Source organism: Phoenix dactylifera, chromosome 15 (genome assembly GCF_009389715.1).
Source record: "Phoenix dactylifera cultivar Barhee BC4 chromosome 15, palm_55x_up_171113_PBpolish2nd_filt_p, whole genome shotgun sequence".
In the NCBI taxonomy this organism is placed as follows: Eukaryota; Viridiplantae; Streptophyta; class Magnoliopsida; order Arecales; family Arecaceae; genus Phoenix; species Phoenix dactylifera.
Window position 1 is genome coordinate 11,405,554 of NC_052406.1, and position 17,599 is coordinate 11,423,152.

At 39.1% G+C, this 17,599-nt stretch overlaps 2 protein-coding genes and 2 non-coding genes across 4 annotated transcripts; all 4 read right to left on the minus strand.

Annotated features, from left to right (window-relative positions):
• Nucleotides 1–4,902: 4,902 nt before the first annotated feature.
• On the minus strand, nucleotides 4,903–9,330 carry LOC103711522 (60S ribosomal protein L11-like). Its single transcript, XM_008797693.4, has 5 exons — nucleotides 9,219–9,330; nucleotides 9,032–9,136; nucleotides 6,526–6,568; nucleotides 6,238–6,433; nucleotides 4,903–5,381 (listed from the first exon to the last, which is right to left on the minus strand). Exons 1-5 carry the CDS (start codon nucleotides 9,219–9,221, stop codon nucleotides 5,189–5,191), a joined length of 540 nt encoding a protein of 179 aa, XP_008795915.1. The 5' UTR covers nucleotides 9,222–9,330; the 3' UTR covers nucleotides 4,903–5,188.
• LOC113463018 lies at nucleotides 5,694–5,787 on the minus strand. The gene has a single exon (XR_003386555.1). It is a non-coding gene; the product is annotated as a small nucleolar RNA snoR1 (small nucleolar RNA).
• LOC113463019 lies at nucleotides 5,962–6,053 on the minus strand. The gene has a single exon (XR_003386556.2). It is a non-coding gene; the product is annotated as a small nucleolar RNA snoR1 (small nucleolar RNA).
• A 1,385-nt stretch (nucleotides 9,331–10,715) lies between the features above and the next one.
• LOC103711521 lies at nucleotides 10,716–13,758 on the minus strand. The gene is made up of 2 exons (XM_008797692.4): nucleotides 12,691–13,758; nucleotides 10,716–11,009 (listed from the first exon to the last, which is right to left on the minus strand). The coding sequence occupies exons 1-2, from the start codon at nucleotides 13,618–13,620 to the stop codon at nucleotides 10,923–10,925; spliced, it is 1,017 nt and encodes a 338-aa protein (XP_008795914.2). The 5' UTR covers nucleotides 13,621–13,758; the 3' UTR covers nucleotides 10,716–10,922.
• Nucleotides 13,759–17,599: the final 3,841 nt, after the last annotated feature.

Sequence of the window (17,599 nt, forward strand, 5' to 3'; positions counted from 1 at the left end):
CATGTCTTCAATGATCGGAGTTCTAGTAGGAAATTTGACCGCAATTCAAACAAAGATTTTGAGAACTCGACAACTTATACACACACACACATACCAAAAGCCAATGGAAAACTATTTTTCTTGGTAAAAAACTAAAGATGAATGAGGTGCATGAGGTTGACATAACTATTTTTCTTGGTAAAAACTATCATGTAAAGTCAAAAACGACCAGAATTTGTAGGTCAACAATGGAGACAGCTAGCTTCCATAATCAAAAATAAATAAACAGGTGACAGTGGAGGCCCTAAAGCTACATCCATGCAGTACCTCCATTATAACTCTGCAAGAAGGATCCCACAGCCTTCAATTTGCTAGCCTAGAAGAAAGTCAATCAACCCATCGAACTAAATCCAGCCTAGCAAACTTATTTGAGTGAACTCAACCTTTCTTCTTTTCAGCACAGCCTCCCATCAAAAGCGATACACTACCATCATGCCTGGATGCCATCAATACAATTTCTTAAAAGAAGCCACCATCCAAATGATGGCAAAGCAACAGATGAGGAAAAGCAGACAAGACAATCCATTCAAGTGGTGGCCGAGTATCAGATGAGGAAAAGCAGACAATCCAGAAATATGAGGCCCATGCAAAGAGCAAAAGACTGTCTCCAGGTCCCATGTCCCAATAGTCCAACATAAGCAACCTCTCTTTACCTATCCCAAATAGGCGAAAGGTTATTGACTCTCTCTCTCTCTCTCTCTATCTATCTATCTATCTATCTATCTATCTATCTATCTATATATATATATATATATATATATATACATATATATATACATATATATATACATATATATATACATATATATACATATATATATACATACATATATATATACATATATATATATATACATATATATATACATATATATACATACATATATATATACATATATATATATATATATATATATATATATATATATATATATATATATATATATGGCAGCAACTAACTTTGCTCCCATTGATTTGTGCAAGCAATGGCAGTTCCTTCCAAGTCCATTTCTTTTATCTGCTAGGTGCGCCTGAGAACATCAAACCTATAAACAGGCACTGCTCCTCTTGCACACCCTCCCTAGATTCATAAGTTGAATAGCTTCGTTTGCTCCATTTACTCTACTCATCATCTCTACTTTGGTTACTAGAATACAGAACACTACGAAGATAGCAAACATTGGAACAAGGCAATCGGCTAAACAGCGTCTCAATTCGTTCTTCACAATCTAAAAATATTCTGGTTTGTCCCTAAGATCCAAACAGCAGTTATATGATTGAAAACCTCCAGATGGTAATAGAATACAAGGCATTCACCCACTTTGCTCTCTTATTTTCAAAATGTTGAAAATGTTTGAAGTACTTGGTTTGCATGTTATTCTGCTATTACTAGCTGTTACAGCATTGTTTCAAGTTTCTGTACACATGTAAAGGCCCATCAGAGCCTCCAGCTATACCTGTGATGACTTTTCACTTGTGTGCAACATAACATATGATTTATAATGACTGGAGCAGAGCATATCTTATGGAATCATGAAAAGTGCTTCATGGGCTTTAAAGAGGGTTGTCTCATATCTTACATCTGTGCAACCTGTGACAAGCACAATGACTTCAAACTTCCTTTTTTTTTTTCTAGTGATTGGGTGGGTTGTATTAGTGATCAACCCTAAGCTCATCACTCCTAACACCTGTCATATGTGTTCAGAACATAAAGCTTGTTCTGCCATATATTTTGAACAGAGCACAAGCTAGCAATGTCAAAAGGATCGCCCGGATAACATTTGTTTAAAAAATGGATCGCAACAAAATAATAAATATGCACCGGAGCTAGTATAATACCTTTGGAAGGGACCCAGTCCACGACGTCCAACAATAAAATATCTGGGTGGACTCTGTTCACCTCACTGCATGCAACTTCCATCGGATCGCCTTTCTTAGTCCATGTTTCACAGCATATCTATGACCCGCATTGGAAAGGGAAAAATAAACAACCTGAACTTAGCTTCCTCCAATAGAATCTAGTTAATGGTCAACTACATCCCATGTTTAATTTGTAGGCGGGGAAAAAAGGAAAAGGTTGATGAGGATTCAGCCAATTTCCATTACCCCAAGTTGATGGCAGCGTCCTACAAAGCACTCCAGCAAGTGGAAGTCCTCTTATCTTGTCCCTCTGCTTCATGCTTTGGAAATCTTCAGGTGACGCATAGATTCTGTCCATGTCATCAGAGCTTTTGTTGATAACCGAAAACAAGGGGGTAAACATATATGGTCAGCCAGGAATCTTCTCATTTATCTCAGAGCTCTGAAACTCAAGCATTCCCAACAAACAACAGTTCAGTCTCAACATAAAAAAAAAAAAAACAATAAAAAGCAAGAAAGAAGTAATGGTGCAATCTTTTAGAAAATGCAGCGACTTCTTCTGCTCCTACATGCAAAATACACCCAGTGGCACAATTTTCTAGGATTTCATTAGTGTGATATCATGACCAAGATACCATTATTAATTATTCTACCAGCAACATACGTAAAAAATTATTATATGAAACTAGTAATGCATACCTTGATATTAGACAGGAGACTTTAAGCAATTGCACAGGTTATCTTTTTTTTTTCTCAATAAAATGCCTCGAAAATGCAAAAAATAAGCACATACTATTGGCAGCAATCAAACTCATGGAGGACACCATCTCCTTCTCTGGAGACAGTCCCAGTCCCGGCACGTCCTTCAGGAAAACACTAGAGAACTTCGCTATCGGTTTTTCAACTTTGGTTCCTTCTACCGAGCGTTGGTTGCAATGCCTAGCTGCACATCCTTTTTTTTTTTCAGTAGCCGGAAAGCTTGGATAGAGAATATTATGTGGATAGAAACGTTTTACTCCTTCACAGTGAAGCTAAATGGGGCTTGCCCTGGGCTCTAAAAAGTTACATTCTTTCTGAAATAATTCACTATAGCATAATAAGCAACCAACCAATCCATACCTAGAATTGCATCAAAGTCCATATACAGGACCACTAAATCTGCTAAAACACATAATCGCCAATGCTCATGTTGCAAGATATGTGTACTATGTCAATCATAACGACACTCCTATTCTGGGTAGAAACATACAATTTAGAGCCCATGGATATAAGTACAAGTCCACTCCTTCTAATAAACCAAAAATTATATAGCTCCGAAGTATAAGCGTGTAAAGAAAATACTCTAATCATACTTATCATGATTAAAGTCTTGCTATCACTAATAATCCTAATTAAATCATCAATTATGATTCGCAAGCATACAAATTATGCAGACTTAAATAATGCTAGTCCTAGAAAAAAATTTCCATGCTTTAACAAATGGTATTTAAGCGAACTCGGCCCATAGCCTATGTGGATTAGAAGACACGACAGCATGAATTCATGGAGGCTGACCACGAGCCGATCATGGTAGTTATGATTAGATTCGAATAAATTTGAACCCTTAGCCTGACGAGGATGTTAGGATTTGAAAGGGGGGAGCATGTGAAAACTCGTGCGGATGTATGTTTAGTCCCATATCAGTTATTCGCCAAGAAGATCTTGAATACTTCTACAGGAATAAGGAACTTGAAAAAATACCTTTTGGCTAGTCTTTTTAGGTAAGGTTTTGGGTTGCAACATTGCATGTGCTCAGAGGGATTTAAGCCTCAAAACATGCTATTGTCTGCTATGTGCTTGACTTGTGCTTTCGGGGTGGGGTATAATACATAAAGTGGTATTAGAGCATAAATTTTAGAACTTTGGGGTCTTAATTAGTTAGAATAACTGATGTGAGATTAAATATACGCTCGTATGGGTCCTTAAGATTTTTTTTTTTCATAAATATCACCTCGAAATCCAGATAGTGATATTATTACAATAAAATATTTCTAGCATAACATTTTTTTTAATGATAGTTCAAATAACCTTATAAAGTAAAAATACACGACCATCTTATCAATTCATTATCATGCACAGAGTATAGTGGGCGACGGTCTCCGGCATTGGCGAAGCAGCAATCTCGGCCGCTGAGTGGGAGACAGAGACGTCGTAGGGTAGAACAGTGAAGGAGCCTGAAGAGTATGGGAATGGGTTTGTTATATAGGAAGCGATGGCGATGAGGGAAGGCATTAGCTTTCGATTGAATTGAAGACGGCAAGATTTGCCAATCAATTTTTTGGTTGGAGTTGACAAACCAGCCGCCGACTTTGACTCAAGACCTAAGTGAACCTGATTTAAATGAACCGGTTCTTACAATTTTGCAGTTATTTTACGCATAATATGAACAAAAGCATTTAAACAAACAGGTTAAAAAATTTAATTCTTCTTTCTTAAAAAAAAAAGTAGACAGGAAACAGCTTCTAATTCCTGCAACTAATCAGATGAATCACTTAAATAACAATTGAATGCTGCAAAACAGTACAGAATGAACTGTCCTGAGCATTAAAATTAGAAATACTAAAGGATTCCTAGAAAAGACTACACTAATAGATTAAGTGAAAAAGAAATGTGGTGGAGTGGGGTGGTCAAGGCATAATGTGGCGAAAGAACGGAAAATGAATGACAGGATGCAACCCTAGGCAGACACGTACTCGAACGGAAACAATTTCTAATTATTGCGTCCGTTTTTGATTGCAGCAGGCATCACCTAAACGGGAGCACCAAAATATGGAGGAACGAGGCATCTAAAAGCTTGCTCACCATCTTCGTCGGGGATCCGGACGTGGAGGAAGAGAAGCCTGAAACCGGCGGTGTTGAAGCGGAAGAATGTATACGGCAAACTCAATACTTTTGTTTAAACACACACTGGAAGACCGAAATTTAAATTGGCGTGATAAAAAAGATGGATGATTCTCATGCCGGTTTTCAAAAAATATTCACCATAAAAGCAATGAAGATAAAAACCTCCGACAGCCTTACAGTAAACACTTGACAAAAAATAGAAGCCACCCAAAACAATCTCCATTTTCCCTAGAGTTCAGAAAATTTCACTGCCAGACAAGAAAATGTTGTAGCATTAATAACGGGATGAAAAGAATTCACTAGGCAAAATCGCTAATTAATTGCTCCAACAGACAACCTAAGAAGGCAGAAAATGATGAATCCCTCAGAATGTCCACCAGACAACAAGACAATACATCTATGATTATTAGGTAGCCTGCGACTTGTTGAGGATGACACCCTCGTATTTGACTTGGAACCACTTCATGGCATCCTCCTTTGTAACCCTGTGCTGAAGCCCAACACGAGACTTGCAGCGGCGGCGGCGACCAACTCTATAGCCGGGACGCTCCAATACCACAAAGAAATCCATCCCATATATACCCGTGGAAGGATCATACCTGTGCACAAGTCATAAATAATAATATTTGTGAAAGGGTTTTCTCGAACCAATAACTTCAGGTGAATCGCAAAACAATAAATATCTGAGAAGTCCTAACTGGACTGACAAGCCTATCAGCCCAGAACCTACATACCAGAAGTACTCACCCAAAAAAAATGTTCATGAAAACTAGTAGTAGAAGAAAGAAAATCCTTGGAAAAAATTTTGACAGTCCCAACAGATAGACATGGCAACAAAGTTTGCGGTAGCAATTAAAACAAAAAAAAAAAGACACGCTTGAAGGAATTCGAAGCTGATGCAAATGCACTAAAGCTCAGATGGTTGCTTTATCTGCTCATGGAAGGACTTAAGAAAAACCCTTCTCATACAAGAGGTGTCAGAAATAAGCAAAACTCGTCATAGCCACCACAACAAAATTCATTTAAACCAATAAAAATGGGGAAGAAAGAAAAAGGAAATGCAACATACTGTTTCTTTTGGAATCTCATAAACTTAAATCTTGTTTATATCATTTTAACTGCTTCTACAATAGATGATTTACTAATTTATGCAAAGGGAAAGTAGGTGGTGAAAGAGTAGGCTCAGAAGTTTGCTACTCTGCTCATCGAAGGGTTCCCTTTGAGCCCCTCTCGTACAAGAGGTGTCAGAAGAAGCATTCCTCATCACAACCATTCCCACACAGTAATCAGTACCGGAATCGCTAGTTAGAATCTAAAATGTACCATTAAACTGTACAGTCATTAACTAGCTATGATTTATGATTTTTGTTGTATCAGTTGATTTATGATTTTTTCCCTATCAGTTATTAAAGAAAATTTTAAAAGGAAAATGTAAATGAATGAATAATTTCATACTTGATTCCCAGATCAATGTGCTCCTGAATGCCAAAGCCGAAACATCCAGTATCACTAAAATTTCTCCTCAGCAACTCGTATTCCTTCACTTTCAAGCCACTCTCGAGCAGTTGCATTGCCTTCTCACCTCTAACGGTGACATAACAAGCAATCTTTTCATTGCGCCGGATACCAAAAGACCGAACAGTATACCTGGCTGTATAATCAAAGAACTTATTATGGATATGTAGCTACACAATTTAAAATTTTCAAGTCAACATACAAATGTTATGAAAATGAGTTACCAACCTTTAGAGAAAACAGGAGTTTGCCCACTCAGTTGTTCCAACACCTGTAATCATATCATGAACATTAGAAAATGACAACAGAATGCATTCATGGTGCATGTATTATAAGAACTATAAAAATCACACACAATAGAATTAAATCCTTCAGTCATGAACTCAGGAGAATCAATATCTGCCTGACACAACTGTTATCCATTGAACAATTTTGCACAGCTGCATCTATCTCTAATGTCTAAAAAAGAAAAGGAAAAATACGGGAAAAAGGAGACCCGCACAAAGATGTTACAGGCACCTTTTGGTAAATGCTGCTCATTAATATCTATATTCAGTTATGAGAATCAAGGACCCAAAATTGCCACATATAATTAATCATAGGCACCTTTAGATAGTAATAACACCACAAAGAAACCCTCTTTCTGCATAGAAAAGAGAAAGACATTGGCAAGGGAAGCATTTAAGTTGTACACACTGATGCACTTCGTCCTTGAAAGCCTTTCTTAGGCCTTTAATTTAGCATTCAACCCTACTCTCATCGCATCAAAAAACCTTTTACCATATGATAAAACGCCATGAGATGGTCCAAATACCAGTAGACCGCACCAATACTGATGAGTGTAGAGAGACGGAGACTTAAAAATTCTTGGCCATGTTTTAGTGCAAGACTGAGAAACAACATGGGAAGGAAACCACCAATAAAAAAATAAGAAACATTCAACTCACTGTTGTGCCTAAAGCATACACTTATACTCCAAAACTTTGGCAGATTATTATTCCTTAATGACCACCATATTATGACACGACCATATATCATAGGATTTCTCTAAGAAACAACCAATCATCAAACAATGCCACCAAATTGCTTCTAAGAAATTTTCGTATGTATCCTTTATTCCTCAGCTTTTAAGTTGTATTTAAAGGTTAAATGTTCATATAACATTAATGCAAGTGCAATAACTTCTTAGCCCTTACAAATGCCTAAAATACTGTGCAAGTGGAATAAGTGGGAACCTTGTTAAAAGCATAGAGTATTGATGATACCGTTTTATGAGAATCTATTCTAGCACACGAGTATGGCCGGGCCATCCTTGTCAAATATTGTTCATCACTTCATCCTTTTCAACCCAACACACCCACCCAAAAAAGAAAAGAAAAGAAAAGAAAAGAAAAATAATAAATAAATGAATGAATACAACTAATGCCTCAGCAAAGGCATTTACAATAGTTTAAGATGACACATCATTGACATAGAAGTGCTTAGTCTATTGAGGAAGAAAAGACTCAGCTTAACACCACATCAAGTAACAGATGTTACAAAATTTGCTACCCCATATCTAACATGATTCAGTCCCATGCTATGCAAAGCGTGATAGTGGATGGCTGAAAAAATATAGCAGCAGAAATATTTTTCCAAAAGATAAACAGAACTCTTCATGACTGATTATTAATTAGTGTCAAACATCTTATGCAAGATGACCGTAAATGCAATCCTCTATATAACTTGTTTAGAAAAATGGCAGCACAGAGATCATGATCTCTACCATATGTTGGCAGCATAAGGCAGGAAATTATTATGTATATTAAAAGCCCAAGGTCAGATTTGGCATTTGTCCAAGATTACCTGATCTAGATGCATGACCAATTCAACTTAACATGAAATGATATCAACAGTTTCAATCATAAAGGAAAAATTCACGAAAGGGAAATTTGTGCCAGGAAACTCATAAAAATATGTTTTAGGAAAGAACTGTTTAAAACTATTCACGGATTTTAGAAAAATAATACATCATGGACATGGAAGAGTGCAAAATAACAGTTACCACTATGTTGAAGATTGTATATGTAGCATTTGACAATTGTGTTACGGTGACTGTTTCGGACACATCAAATTGGAAAGAAGCAAATACATTATATTCTCCTAATTGACAAGTTATTTATATTCCCCTCCTGGGGCTTATCATGCTAAGGTTTATCTAAAAAGTTTTGGAGCTATATTTACGAACTTCCAGGAATATATCATATCTAACATAACCCATTACTAATATCAAAGAGACCAATGCTAACTTTATTTCCACAACACAAGTAATTGACGAACCAGATGGAACAAACTGATGAAACTTAGATGAAAAAGTTAATTTTCAAATTAATTTTTGATTCTTCGTATAAAGCATCTTTTGAAAGGTCCAACGCAAATGTTTTTGGACGGAAACATATTATTTTTAGTTCACAATCTTGGCATTCGGTATTACAAATCACCTGAAGTACCTATCCTTACTACTTTTAAAGAAACAAAAAAGAGATAATTTTTGCTCAAAATACATTTTCCTTCCTTTCTCATTGCTTCACAAGAATCATAAAAAGATAGAGTTTTGACTAATGATCTCTTTTCATCACCCTGGCACCCTAGCTAAAACAGGTGTCACCGAAAACTCTACCGGTAATAGATCCCGAGTCTCACTAGATTGCAACAAAGATCAAACCGACGCAAGGGGGAGGAAAAGAAGGTTTACCTTGGCGGCGCGGGTGAGGCGATCGCCGCTCTCTCCGACGGAAATGTTGAGCACCAGCTTCTGGACCTTGATCTCCCTCATCGGGTTCGATTGCTTCTCCGACGCCTACAAGAGAGAGAAGAGATCAAGAAGGCAGAAGGAGAGATAGAAGGAGGAGAGGAGGAGAGATAGGGAAGAGAAGGGATACCATCGCTGCGAGCTCGGCGACGCTCTCTGGATCGAGGGAGGGCGGCTCTCAGCGGAAAAGAGGGGGGCAACTCCGAGAGCTAAAACCCTAGGAAGCCTTATAAATGGGTCCTCGCGGAGATTCGATATGAGTCGCTACAGAAAGCCAGCTAGTGTAAGGATGCAGCGGTGGCCGTGGGATCGACATCAAACGGTCCGATCGTGGGAAGACAGGGAAATGGACCGGGGTGGCTAAGCCACCTGCCTAAATTTATTTTTTAACTTTGAGATTCGTAAAAGTATTTTCCAACGTTCCTTCGTTGCTTGTTATCGATCCCACGCCTACTATTGATTGCGGTCTATGCGTCGTCAAAATTGTTGGTCCCGTGAACAAATGGCAATGTGAAGTGTAGCAAAAGTCCCATAAGTTTAGTAGGTATTTGAAGAGGGAACGACCTAAGGCCATGGAACGGAAATTTATATTTTGTCATTTCTTGTGAGAGGTGAAGACAATAAGGCTCTAATTTGTAAATTGAGACTCATTTTCCCTGAGGCTATATTGATTTGGTAATATCACAAGGCCAACCACATGTTAGATAGCTTGTTATGCTCAATCTGACTCAACTTGATCATATGTTCAATTCCCCTCATTAATTTGGTTCATTGAGTTTGCCTCTTTGAAGTGATAGAGGTTACAGGGATATAATTTTTAAGTTGTTTAGTCTGTCAAGATGTAGATAGACTCAGTTGTATTACTTTACAACAATATAGTTTTTAAGTTGTTTAGCAGGCACCAAGCTAGACTTTGATGTGCATTTTTTTTTTGCATGCAAATATAGATATTGATTTTTGACATCTACTTCGCCCATGATTTGCTATGACATTATAAGCAAGGAAAATGATGCCTCAAATATTAATTCATAGGTAGGATTCGTCTTTGACGGAAGGAGAAATGTTTCGGGACATTCATCATGTGCGCATGAAAAGTTTAATAGGTCCATAATTACAATTTGGCAATTCCATAATCAATCAAATCCCATGTATTAACAATAATTTCGCAAGTTACACCAATCCTTTTATATCACATGGCAAGAGAATTGTTCATGTACTCATAATATGAGCCCCGCAGGTGGACCGTAGCACTGCTCATCTCGAAGACACCATGTCCAAGGTTGCATCTGAAAATTCTCTGTATAGATCTTTTTGAAAGATGGCCAATTCCAACTCCTAGCTTCATTTTAACTTTTCTTTCCTATTAAATTTCTACGCATGGTCCAAGGATATGCATTGGCTCGAGGCCAACATATTCAGGCTTTTACACCTTACTGCATTCCTATTCCGATGTGTTCGGTGCAAGCTTTAGAGTTATCAGTGTATTTCACACCACAGTGATTACCTGAAATTCCCATCTCTCAAATCTCAACATAATGGAAAATGCTCAATCCTGTACGCTTTTCAGAACAAACATAACATAGTGATAGAAACAAGTATTGTTAGCTACAAAGACCCACCAAAAGTTGATGGAAAAGAAAGGATCTGCAATGTTTTCCTTCTAACAAAAATGATCACAGAGAACTTTGGAAAGAAAAATGAAGTGTAAAACGTATGCTTGACTGTTAATGCACCGAGAGTCTCATCTCATGACTTCTCTTCGCTGACATGTAGTGAGAGCTTTGGCCGGGTATCTTGTGCTCCATCCTCTAGCTATCTTTAAGGAGGTCGCCTACTAATTTCTTATCTCTGCTTCTTGCTCCTTTATCGCAAATGTTAGAGATCTTACATCCAAAGCTTCTGATAGTTCACCCTGAGCTTGCTGCCAAATACAATAAGATAACAAAAAGCACAATGGCATGATTTTGTGAATGTGTTAATCTGCAAAAACTTCATCTTATAAAAAATGATTGCAGGACCGTCGATGTTGGAGTTACATCTACCAATCTGAAAATATTTTAATGAAATCACCCTAATTTTTTCTTCCACATTGGACCAAAAGGAGGAAAAAAGGAAAATGACGACAATGCGTCATGGCCTTCATAGAGGTATAATAACATGTGTGAATGAGTGTATCCACTTGTTTGTACAAATGTTCGAAATGTGCATGCAACATTAATAACAACTTCCATGGATGTTTGAATAGGAATTATGTGCAGAACATATTAGCAGTTAGATAAGAGATTTAGATTCTCATTGATCAAACTCACTACCATCCAGCAACAGCATATACAACCCACCATATTGCCTGTCCAACGATGCATCATATCCATTATATGCTGTTTAGAAACCAAAATGCTAGTTACAAGATAAGAACAAAGACCGAATTTTTCCTTTTTTTCCTTTTTCGGATGGTAAGGGTGGCAAGATGCCACCTGAATTTTTATTACTAGATTTTTTTTTTCATTGAGTCAGTTATGCTTATATAAGCATGGTCATAAACATCATCATTAGAATTGAGGATCGAATTTTCGAATCTGTCTTAACTACGTAGTCCTATTAAGGGTTCCATCACCCATCCTCATTAAGAATAACTATAGAAAACATTCCTTAACACGATTAGCAATATGGATCTACTGCCAAAAATTGATTAACCTCAACATGTAAATGTTGCATTATGATGCCCGAAATAAGGTAAGGAAGCCAAAAGGAGAGGATAGAAAAACAGGAGAGACCTATGACACATGATAGTACCTTGGGGTACATTTATCTATAGCATGTAAATGTGGAATAGGGAGTTCGCATCGAAACCAGAATTGACAAGCATGCTATCTAAAATTTCCAACCTGTAGAACGCATGAAGGTTTGTTCTCTTCTGTTTTTTTCCCCCCTCCTACAACTAAAAGGAAATCACTATGAACTCTGGATGCTGATCAAAACCGATTCAGTTTAGGTGATATGTCCTTCAAAATAGTGCACCATTTCTACCCTGTCGATGTAGCAATCACTTCTTCTACTATCAGATTCCAGTCATGCTCTTCTCAATTCCCAATCAAGAAAAGAGATTCGAACATTATCATTAGGAGATTCTTTAATTATATTGATACTTTTAAGCAGAATGGCAGCAATTTAGGAGCTTCACATGTCATGAGTTTAAAACACACAAACCTTGGTACAGACATAACCCTTCCTAAGTCCTAACTTAATATGTTTGAGTATTTGACCCTTAGAGCCGTTATGTATTCAATTCACATATAATGTCAGATTTTAAATGTTCAATTGGTTATCTACGAGAATTTGACAGTATAAAGGCACATAAGAACCACTTCTCTACAGCAGTTGATGCATAAAAAATTCGAGCAAATATTTACATCTTATTTAAAACTAGGTCCTTTCTCAGAACAATCTATGTAGTAATTTCATCCTTCAAATCCGAACATGATGCAAAAGATGAACACTAAGAAATGTGAAATCCTGAAAAAGTTTTCTAATTCTAAGATTAAATTGAGATTTAATGATTTATTCAATTAGCTAACTGTTTTTTGTAATGTATCACTTATTACCTCTTCCAGCAGCTGCGCCCGCCGTTCCATCTCCTCGGTGGACAACCCCTCCGGCTTGTGAACCAGCGGCAGAACGCACAGGAGGTGCGACCGGAGGAACTCCGTGCAATGCCGCGCGAGGCCGCACGCCGGGAACGCGGACTGGCACCCGACAGGGAAGAAGGGGCAATTTACCATCCTCATCGGGCAAACGGTGATGCAATGGCGGTCCATCTCCCGCCGGACGAGGCTCTCCGGGCACCCCTGCTCGCACGCCACCACCCTGTATGGGCACGCCGCGTAGTGCCGCTCCCTGTGCGCCGCGCAGAACTTGGCCGTGCAGCCCTCGCTGTCGCACTCAGCCGGCCGGAATTCGCATCCGTTTTTATGCTCGGCCAGCGCTTTTTCCGTGTCGAATTTCATTCGGCAATGGAACTCGTTCTTGAAATCCAGATTCCGTAACAGAATTTCCGAGACGGACTCCCTTCTGTCGATCGGCCAGAATCGGTTCATCTCCATTTCTTGACCGAAATCGTCGATCTTGTCCTCCCGGGTGTCGCTCAGCAGCCAGCCGGAGACGCGGCCAAAGATGGTTCTTTTCGAGCTGGCGAAGTCTTCCATGAGGTCGGAGACGATGTCGGCCGGGTCGTCGGGCTTCCCTTCCGTGGGATTTCGATCTAGATCGGCGTCATCGGGATGAATTATCGATTCGGCGAGGTAGGTTTGGCTGCGTTGGGTGAGGTACTCCACCATTTCTTTTCGAAGGTCGACGGCGACGTAGGAGGGGCCGGAGAAGAGGTTGCCGGCGGTGGCGTCGACGCAGGCGGTGGCGAGGCCGGGGAGGAGGAGCTGCGCGATCTTGTGGACCATCTCGGCGTCGCAGTGGGGGCAGGAGTGGGATGGGGGTGCGGCATCTTTCGCCGGAGGGGGATCAGAGACGGGCAGCTCCATTGGGATGGAGAGAGGGGGTGGGAAGAAGGGAAGAGAGGTTTTTCGAGGGAATGGGTTGGCATGAGGAAAGGAAACAAGGGAGAACGAGAGAAAGGTGGCAATCCAGTCAGAGAATGCGGATCTGGATTCTAGGCTTCAGTGAAGCTTGATTGCACCGCGAAATCATGATCATGCGTTTCAGCAACATCGGTAACTATTTCTCATTCGGAAAAAAATATTAATGACTTTTCTTTTCTTTTCTTTTTTTAATATACATACATACCACGATTAGTCACAACAATTTAGTGTTCTTCCACAAGAATATTATGAGCCCCAAAGCCCCAGGGATACTCTTCTTGTTGGGATTGGGAGGTAACAACAAACAAGATAATTAAAGTACAACGGAATCAACAACTCTCCCACCTTGTGTAACCTGTTAGAAAACAAACAACTAGAGCCAATCCACCTAATATATATATCAAGGCATTCACAAATACTTAGCTGATCAGAAAAATAAAACACAAAAAGAACACCAAATTTTTACGTGGAAAACCTCCCCAATGTGGAGAGTAAAAACCACGGGACCGTAGTCCACCCAAAAACTTCCACTATCAACAAATAATGGGTATACAATCTGTTCTCTCTAGCCAAAACTAGAGGCATATATCACCACATAATCTCAAGAACAATATTCTTGGCAAACATCAATTATAAGAGAGAAAGATTGAGAAGATCTCACATAAACAGCAGCCACGTTTCTGAAAAATCTGACTGTGATAGAAGACTGCAAATGGCGATCACACCGTACAGATTGAAGAACCACGTGTTGCGAACCTGCTGTCCAAATTTCAGCTCGATCGGACCATGGATCACCTTCCGATCGTCGTTTGATCAAGACTGCGCGCTGAATATCAATTCTGCATCTTCTCCCCTGCCTCCCTCTATTTTTAATTCGTGGAAGACGGCTCACATACCCTGCATTCTCAACATAAAAGGTTGCCCTAATGGGCCTCACGTTTTGGGCCAAAAATAGTCCAACCAAATAGGCTAAAACTAATTAATTTAGCCCACATTTGTTGGGCTAAGTCTCCTCCAACATAGGAGGGATAACCCAACAAATCTCCCCCTCCCGACTATGTAGAGGGATTCACCATCCCGGAGATCAATCGACATACCTCAAGCTTTTCTCTTGGCAAAGACTTCGTCAACATATCAGAACCATTGTCATCTATATGAATTTTTTCAAGTTCCAACAGCTTAGAACTCAGAACATCTCGAATCCAATGGTATCTCACATCTATATGCTTCGATCTTGAATGAAAGGTAGAGTTTTTACCAAGATGGATAGCACTCTGATTATCACAATATAACACATAGTGCTCTTGCTTGAAACCAAGCTCCTCAATATATTTTTTCAACCATAGCAACTCTTTACATGATTTTGTTGCTGCAATGAACTCTGCTTCAGTGGTAGAAAGTGCAACACACTTCTGTAACTTTGCTTGCCATGCCACGGCTCCTCCTGCAAAAGTAATTATATAACCTGAAGTAGATCTGCGAGTATCAACATCTCCAGCCATATCTGCATCTGTGTAACCAACTAGCATAGGTTTCTCACATCCAAAGCTAAGTTTCAAACTGGATGTACCTCGAAGATATCTCATAATCCACTTCACTGCATTCCAATGCTCTCTTTCTGGATTTGAAAGAAAACGACTAACTGTGCCAACTGCATGAGCCATGTCTGGTCTTGTACACACCATTGCATACATCAAACTTCCTACCGCTGAAGAATATGGAACTTTCTGCATGTCTTTATTTTCTTCATCTGTAGAAGGACACTGTTTAGTGCTCAATTTAAAGTGAGTAGCAAGAGGAGTACTAACCACTTTAGCTTTGTCCATATTAAACTTCTGAAGCACTTTCTCAATGTACTTTTCTTGTGACATGTACAACTTCTTAGCATCTCTGTCTCGATTAATCCTTATGCCAAGGATCTGTTTTGCTGACCCTAAGTCTTTCATAGCAAAAGACTTATTTAATTGCTTCTTCAACCTATCAATCCGAGAAGCATTCTTGCCAACAATCAATATGTCATCAACATAAAGTAACAAAATAATAAAATCATCATCATCAAATTTCTGCACAAAAATACAATGGTCAGAAATTGTCTTCTTGTAACCATGCTCCCCCATAACTGACTCAAATTTCTTGTACCATTGTCTCGGTGCCTGCTTCAAGCCATAAAGACTTTTCTTTAATCTGCATACATAATCCTCTTTTTCCTTTTCCTCGAAACCTTCTGGCTGCTCCATGTAAATTTCTTCCTCTAAGTCACCGTGAAGGAAAGCAGTCTTGACATCCATCTGCTCAATCTTTAGATCAAGACTAGCTGCTAAACCGAGAATAACTCGAATAGATGACATCTTCACAACTGGAGCAAATATTTCATTAAAATCAACACCTTTTCTTTGGCTGAATCCCTTGACAACCAATCTAGCTTTATACCGTGGACATGATGAGTGTTCTTCTTGCTTCACTCTGTACACCCACCTATTCTTCAAAGCTCTTTTGCCTTTAGGCAACTTTACTAACTCAAAGGTGTGATTTTCATATAGTGACTTCATTTCAACCTTCATGGCCTCAATCCATTCTTTCTTGTGTTCATCTTCCATCGCTTCTTCATAATTTTCGGGTTCTCCCCCGTCAGTAAGTAGCACATATTCATTAGTTGAATACCGTGTGGAAGGTTGTCTATTTCTATTAGACCTCCTAATTAGTTGAGCTGGAACATCTGGTTCTTGCAACTGATTATCAGCATCATTATTTGCTTCAGCCTGTATGGGAGCATTTTCATTCACATCAACTGCATCTGGCTGGTCATTTTGCAACTCATCAGCATTTTCTGGCACTGGTGTTGGTGCTATAGGAACTGGATCCAAGTCTATCATGTCATCACTATACTGTGGCTCTGTCTTATCTGCTTTCTCAATGTCCTGTATGGTTTGATCTTCCATGAACACGACATCACGGCTTCTAATAAGCTTTTTGCTGACTGGATCATAAAACTTGTACCCAAAATTATCCTGACCATACCCTAAAAATATGCACTGTCTAGTTTTGGCATCAAGTTTGGACCTTTCATCTTTGGAAATATGCACAAATGCCTTGCATCCAAAGACATGAAGATGATCATAAGAAACATCTTTACCTGTCCAGACTCTGTTTGGCACATCAAACTGCAAGGAAACACAAGGTGTGAGATTCAATACATGTACAACTGTACTCAAAGCCTCACCCCAAAAGGATCTTGGCAACCCTGCTTGTGAAAGCAAACATCTGACTCTCTCCACCAATGTCCTATTCATTCTTTCTGCCAAACCATTCAATTGAGGTGTCTTCGGAGGTGTTTTCTGATGCCGAATACCCTGTTCTCGACAATAATCATCAAATGGACCTGAGTATTCTCCTCCATTATCTGTTCGGATATATTTCAGCTTTCTCCCTGTTTCTCTCTCAACTGAGGCCTGAAACTGTTTGAAAACATCCAATACATGATCCTTTGTCTTTAAGGTGTAAACCCATATCTTTCTTGATTGATCATCAATGAATGTCACAAAATAACAAGCACCACCAAGTGTCATTGTCTTATTGGACCACAAACATCTGAATGCACCAGATCAAGTGCATTTGGTTTTCTGGAAGGAGGGGATGCTTTGAAGGAAACTTTGTTCTGCTTACCTGCTAAACAGTGAGCACAATTTCTCAGATGAGTACTCTTCACTCCATGTAGTAGTCCTTTCTTAGCCAACATCGATAAGCCTTTCTCACTCATGTGACTGGGCTCTCTCCTTTAGTGAGCTTCCATCTACCATCAGAGAAAGTATTGCAGAATCCTTCATCATCAAGTCTACCCACAGAAAGTAGGTTGTAACGGATGTCGGGAATATGTTTCACATTTTTAAGGACCAACTTTGTGCCATTGTTGGTTTCTAAACAA

Bases quoted from the DNA above. Each gene is read 5' to 3' on its own strand.
- LOC103711521 (XM_008797692.4), bottom strand. From the start codon at position 13,620: ATGGAGCTGCCCGTCTCTGATCCCCCTCCGGCGAAAGATGCCGCACCC. The intron at 11,010-12,690 runs GTAATAAGTGAT...TGTATTTGGCAG, and splicing joins GGGCGCAGCTGCTGGAAGAG to CAAGCTCAGGGTGAACTATC.
- LOC103711522 (XM_008797693.4), bottom strand. The intron at 6,434-6,525 runs GTTGGTAACTCA...TTGATTATACAG, and splicing joins AACTCCTGTTTTCTCTAAAG to CCAGGTATACTGTTCGGTCT. The intron at 5,382-6,237 runs GTATGAAATTAT...ACTTGTGCACAG, and splicing joins CACATTGATCTGGGAATCAA to GTATGATCCTTCCACGGGTA.